At 33.0% G+C, this 5899-nt stretch overlaps 1 protein-coding gene across 2 annotated transcripts; it reads left to right on the top strand.

The window, feature by feature from the left end:
• The first annotated feature begins 1495 nt into the window (after nt 1-1495).
• LOC131595416 (plant UBX domain-containing protein 4-like) lies at nt 1496-5320 on the top strand. 2 transcript variants are annotated; one of them, XM_058867760.1, is made up of 4 exons: nt 1496-1707; nt 3554-3848; nt 4173-4268; nt 4664-5320. In XM_058867760.1, the coding sequence occupies exons 1-4, from the start codon at nt 1562-1564 to the stop codon at nt 5045-5047; spliced, it is 921 nt and encodes a 306-aa protein (XP_058723743.1). In that variant the 5' UTR covers nt 1496-1561; the 3' UTR covers nt 5048-5320. The 2 variants fall into 2 exon arrangements, with proteins under 2 accessions (XP_058723743.1, XP_058723742.1); XM_058867759.1 differs by having other exon boundaries at nt 1497-1707; nt 4658-5320.
• Nucleotides 5321-5899: the final 579 nt, after the last annotated feature.

Here is a 5899-nt window from a genome sequence, read left to right as displayed (position 1 = left end):
TTAACAACTTAATAATTTTGCATGTCATACAATTGTTCTTTTATTCTAAACTTTTTCAATCAACACATGTATTAGAAAGAACGTCACAATTTTAATGCAAGTTGTGTTCGTATAATAATTTAGGATACAATTCAATCAACATAATCCTAAGAGAAGAGTGTTGTTTTTATAGTTAAAGTTATTTTAATTTTAAGTAAAAAATAATATTTTTTTTAGCAAAAAATCCGCGGGCAAAATTTGCCCCGCCTCGACCCGCTTTTTTAAGCGTGTTAGGCGAGACGGACTAACTTAAGGTATCGAGCCGAAAATCTCAGCCCAACCCGTCAAAAATAGTGGGTCAAACGGGCCGACCTGGCGGACCCGACCTGTTTTCCCACCCTACTCACCAGCCAACTTAACATGATGGGCATATGTCCCCTAAAAAGTGGTTACGTCGACAAAGGGAGAAGAAGACGAATAAGCGGCGGTTGGTCCGCCTGGTTATATTTTCTTTCTATTTATATTAAATGTTGTGACTATATAATCACTCTCCTCGGGGCAACCTGCAATTATAAATGAAATATGACTCTTTATGAACATTTGTTTCTTTGTGATTAGGCCTTAGTAACAGCGAGTTTAAGGTATTTCTGACAGGATCAAGGCCTGGTTCTAAGAAAGACATGGGTGCTATCGAAGACATTTTACTCATCCGACTACAACAATCACTTCCCCACCGAAAGTCAGTGGTGTTGTAAAAAATGCTTTACACGTCCAACTATAACAATCAATCTTTCACATGCAATAATTACCCACCATCTCTCACAGCTACCCACTCCAGATACCAGATACCGTGGTGGATTAACCACACGCCTACCCAATTATAAATGTCACATTTATTTATTTATCATAAATTAAAATAATTATAATGAAAAGAAATAAAGTAACAATTTTCTTTTGAGCAGTTTTAACAAAATAATTTGATCGAATGTTAATATATTTGAGAAATTCTTTAAAAAAAAAAAGCCAAAATTGTAATATAAAAATAATAATAAAAAATATATTGACTTTATTATTCTTATTATTATTATTATTATGAGAAAAGGAATGGTACACCGATTCTTATATGATTTGACACTTTAAAATATTTAGAATGAATATTTCAATATTGAATGAATGTGTAGTAATTCTTTACACATTGTACTATTATTAAACATTATTATTATTATTATTATTATTATTATTATTATTATTATTATATTATTATTATTATTATTATTATTATTATTGTATTATTATTATTATTATTATTATTTTTTATTATTATTATTATTATTATTATTATTATTATTATTATTATTATTATTATTATTATTATTATTATTATTATTATTATTATTATTATTATTATTATTATTATTATTATTATTATTATTATTAATAATTTGGTTACCGACTTAGTATTATTGAGATTATTGATGGTTTACCTATTTAAGCCAAAAAATAATAATTCATTTTTCAACATAAATCACAAGATATTACTCTCTCTATTATTCTCTTTGGGTGTTTGTGAGTAGTGAAATCAATGGCGTCACGAGACCACAAGAAGCCATCTAACAGTAACAGTAGAACTGGCAGAATCCGCACGCTCTCCGATCTCAACCGACCATCCAACGATTCCGACAGCGACTCCGATGGCCCTCAGGAGTATTACACCGGCGGCGAGAAAAGGTTCTATTTTTTTCTCCCTCTCACTGTCTCCCCCAACTTTCCAATTCCTTTTCGCGTTTGATTCGTTTTTATTCTAATTGGGTACTCGCTACTTCTTCAATTCAATTCATATCATAATCAAGCTTAACTTGTTTGAGCTACATGTTATACTGTTTATGAGAATCAGTTATCATGGTTGAATAATTTAGGGTAATCCTGAGGTTATAGTTTACAATATAATTTAGGGTATTTCTGAAGTAGTGTGAATTGAAACATTGGTAATTATTGAATTGGGGGAAATTGCACTGATCTCTCTTACTCCCTATGATTGTGAATTTTTTGATGTGTGTAATTTGAAAACCCCTTTCCCCTAATTGCTCTTGTCTAGGTTATTTATTCTGTTAAACTTTGCTGCATACTGCCTTGATATTACAGGAAAACCCTTCCATGAATATAAGTGATAACAATTCATGTTCTTATTGTTGTAGTTGTACAATTGCAAAGTTCTTTCGGATTTTTCTCGAAATTGTTTTTGGGTGGAAGCATTTGAAAACTTATCCTCGGGGATTATAAAATGATGAAGTTATGTTTTGGATGTGCTCCTTCAAACTTTTATTACTTCAAAACTAATTTTGATTGTGCTTCGAATAGTTCCAACCCATTTAGATCAGTTCTAGGTCAATGTTTTAAAGAAAGGGTGTAGACAAAAGCTATCAAAGTGACATGTTTTTGTCTTTTCCTCAGTTTAAATAGCAACTCTCTCTTTGCTCTTCCTGGTTAATGACAATGCTCTTATGGATTGCAAGTACCTTTTGAGGTCTTTAATGTTTTAATTAAAGCTTTATATGATGACTTTAGAATTGCTCCCTTGATTGGTTAAACAGTTTTAAGTTCACAAGATTTGAACTTATTAGACTACAAGGCTTAATTTTTTTGCTTTGAATTTATATGAATACATAATATAAAGTAATAAGTCAAATATTCACTTTTAAGCTATGTTGGTGAAATGGCAAAGGGAAGTCAACTCATTGTTGGGGAGTTGTAAGGTATGTAGCAGGCCCTATTTAGCTAGCACATCATTAGGCAATTGGAATCTAGGTAATTAAATGATAATACCTTATTTTGTCAATAGCCATTAGCCACTGAACACTGGTGTGTTGCATTTTGCTGGAGTGGTTATTGCAGCCTCAAGTCACGCCAAATATGGTCTTCAGCCACTACAAACTTTTTTCGGCCATGATCTGGTGTCTACATGGGTTTTCCAGATCTGATGTTTTCTGGACAGCGCCTTCACATGCAGTGAAGTAACAAAGAAGAAGCCAAAAGGAAGAAAGAGGATACAAGAAAAGGAGGACAATGACGACCGATGTGCAAGCTTGTGTGAGTTGGTGTTGAAGGCGGCTGTTGGGAGAGAGACGGGCTACGTTTTTTTTCTTTCTATTTTTACGAAATGGAGGAGCGAGAGCAAATTTGCCCCTTTAAGCCCAAAAGGCTTCACTATATTTTTTTTCACCCCACAATAGTCTGCAAGCATGCATCTGTATAGTATAAATTACTTAAATAAGTAATTTAATATAACTTATGTGGTATGAAAAGGTCTCTTTGACTAGCTTGATTGAAAGTGTTCAAATTTGTACATTAAAAGTTGGTTTTTGAAAGGCTATACACATGTTGATTAAATAAGTATCTGCAATCATGCTTTCTAAAGTTTTAACTTTTAAGCTTAATATACACAGAAAGCTTACTGCTGTCTCACTTGTCCTGTGCAAAATTTAAAAATAAATACATAAATCGGTAAATGTTTAGTTTGTTTTATGATTTGTTGCTTTGCTGTTGATCGAGTAATAATTTTACATTATTTCTCCAGTGGAATGCTTGTCCAGGACCCTTCCAAAGGAAATGACGTGGATGCAATTTTCAACCAAGCTAGGCAACTTGGAGCTGTAGAAAGGCCTCTTGATCAGCTTCAAGAACCTCCAAGGTCAACAAGCTTTGCTGGAACTGGCAGGTTACTCTCGGGGGAAACTGTACAGAATGCTTCTAACTCTCAGCAGCAACCTGAGTCTGTTGTTCACAACATTGTTTTTTGGAGTAACGGTTTCACCGTAAATGATGGACCTTTGAGGAGATTGGATGATCCTGCAAATGCCTCATTTTTGGAGGTACTGTATTAAGACTCTTATTCTGCTAATAGATTATAGGGTGGAAAATATTGGGAATAATGAGGTTGTTTACCCAAAAGACTACTCCCGAGTATTAGAAAATTGAGTTTTTTAGTCAATATTCAGGGAACAATAGAATATGTCAACAGATTTTACTTATATCTTCACTTTTCTAATTAAATTTCTCTGAAAGTCAGCTTATTTTATAATCTCTTGACACGACAATCTAAGAATGTCCCTGATATGTGTTTGGGAAACATACTTTCTTGGTTATATCAATGATTTTATTTATTGTGTTATGATATTTGCTATTTTTGAATGCAGAGCATTAAAAAATCTGAATGCCCCAAAGAGCTTGAGCCTGCAGATAGGAGGTCAGCTGTAAATGTAAACCTCATAAGGAGGAATGAGAACTATCGTGTGAGTTTTCTGTTTGAGTTCTTTGGTTTGTATTTGTCCAATTTAGGGTCTGTTCAGATAAGACTTAATTGAATTTATTTTACTTACATACTCACTTGTAAGACTGTTTACGAAGACTTATGGAAACAGCTTATGATATGTCTATAAGTTGTTTTCAGCTTTTTTTATAGGTTCTATGAAAACAGCTTATAGGTTATTTGAAAACAGTTTGACTTTATTTTTTATTTTATTATAGAAATAGCTTATACATAGTACTTATATGATAAATGCTTCGTAAGATGTTTATCCAAATAGAACCTTGCTATGAAACAAAATTCAGCCCAGTGTTGTTTATAACGAAAATCACACATATCCAACTTATAAATAATAACAAGTGCTCCTTGTCACAGCAACAGGAACCAGAAAGGGCCCAAGTTTCATTTCAGGGAGTGGGAAGAACACTTGGAAGCAGCTCCAATTCAGTGGCACCTGACCCAAGTGTGGCATCGACAACTCCTCTCACCTCAGCTCCACCCCCTTCTGCTGGTCTTGTGGTTGACCAGTCATTGCCATCAACCTCAATACAGCTCAGGTTAGCTGATGGAACCCGATTGATATCACATTTCAATAATCACCACACAATCGGCGAAATCCGGGCCTTCATTGATGCATCTAGACCTGGCGGACGACAGGGTTATCAACTTCAGATGATGGGATTTCCCCCAAAGGTTCTAGCTGATGAAACACAGACTATAGAGCAAGCAGGGTTGGCAAATTCAGTTGTCATACAGAAATTTTAGCATGCTTATGCTTCAAAGTCCTTTTTCATTACTTGCTATATGCTGCATAGAAATGAAGAACTTTAACAAATAGGAAAACCTCTGTTTTGAGGGGATATTTTCTTTTTGACTCCATCTTTATCATGTACTCTATTTGCTTTAGGATCAGTTGGGTGGCTTAGCTTTGAACTTATTATGTGTTATGATATGAATCATGATTGTGTACTTGTGTTGTGTGTTCTTACTAGCTGGGCCTAACGACTGGATTCGATATTTGATAATTTGGTTCTTAAAGATTTATAGGTTTTATTTTTTTTTCTCCATCGAGATATACTATTTTGGTTGCATTTGGTCATTCTAAAACAATGTTGTTTTTAGTCTTTCTTTAGAGACGCACTAATGTCTTTTTGTTGCATTTGGCCGGGCATTTATTGCTTTTGAATAATATAGAGACAAATAAATAATTATATTAACTAATAAAATTTATTTGCTGTCAAGATGTGTAAAAAAACTATATAATAACAAGTAGGGGTGCTTTGTGTGTGGTTTAAGCGGTTTTGACGCTAGGAGTTATTTGAACTGCAAGAGTAAAGATGTGGTTTGGTTTAGGTTAGTTTGGTTGGATTTAAAAAACCAAACCAATGAAGTTTGAATTGCTTCGGTTCTTTTAAGATTTTTATTGAACTATACATATATATATATATATAGAACAATATAAGTTTGCGTTTAATCATTTATATATTACTATAAAATAAAATAAATAATTTTTAAAATGAATTTATAATTTAACGCATAAATATCAATAGTATCTTAAAATTTTATCGTATGTCTAAATAAATTTGAAATATTATACTATATAGTTATAAACAAGTA

Source organism: Vicia villosa, linkage group LG4 (genome assembly GCF_029867415.1).
Source record: "Vicia villosa cultivar HV-30 ecotype Madison, WI linkage group LG4, Vvil1.0, whole genome shotgun sequence".
Lineage (NCBI taxonomy): Eukaryota > Viridiplantae > Streptophyta > Magnoliopsida > Fabales > Fabaceae > Vicia > Vicia villosa.
This window is presented reverse-complemented; position numbering and strand designations above follow the sequence as displayed.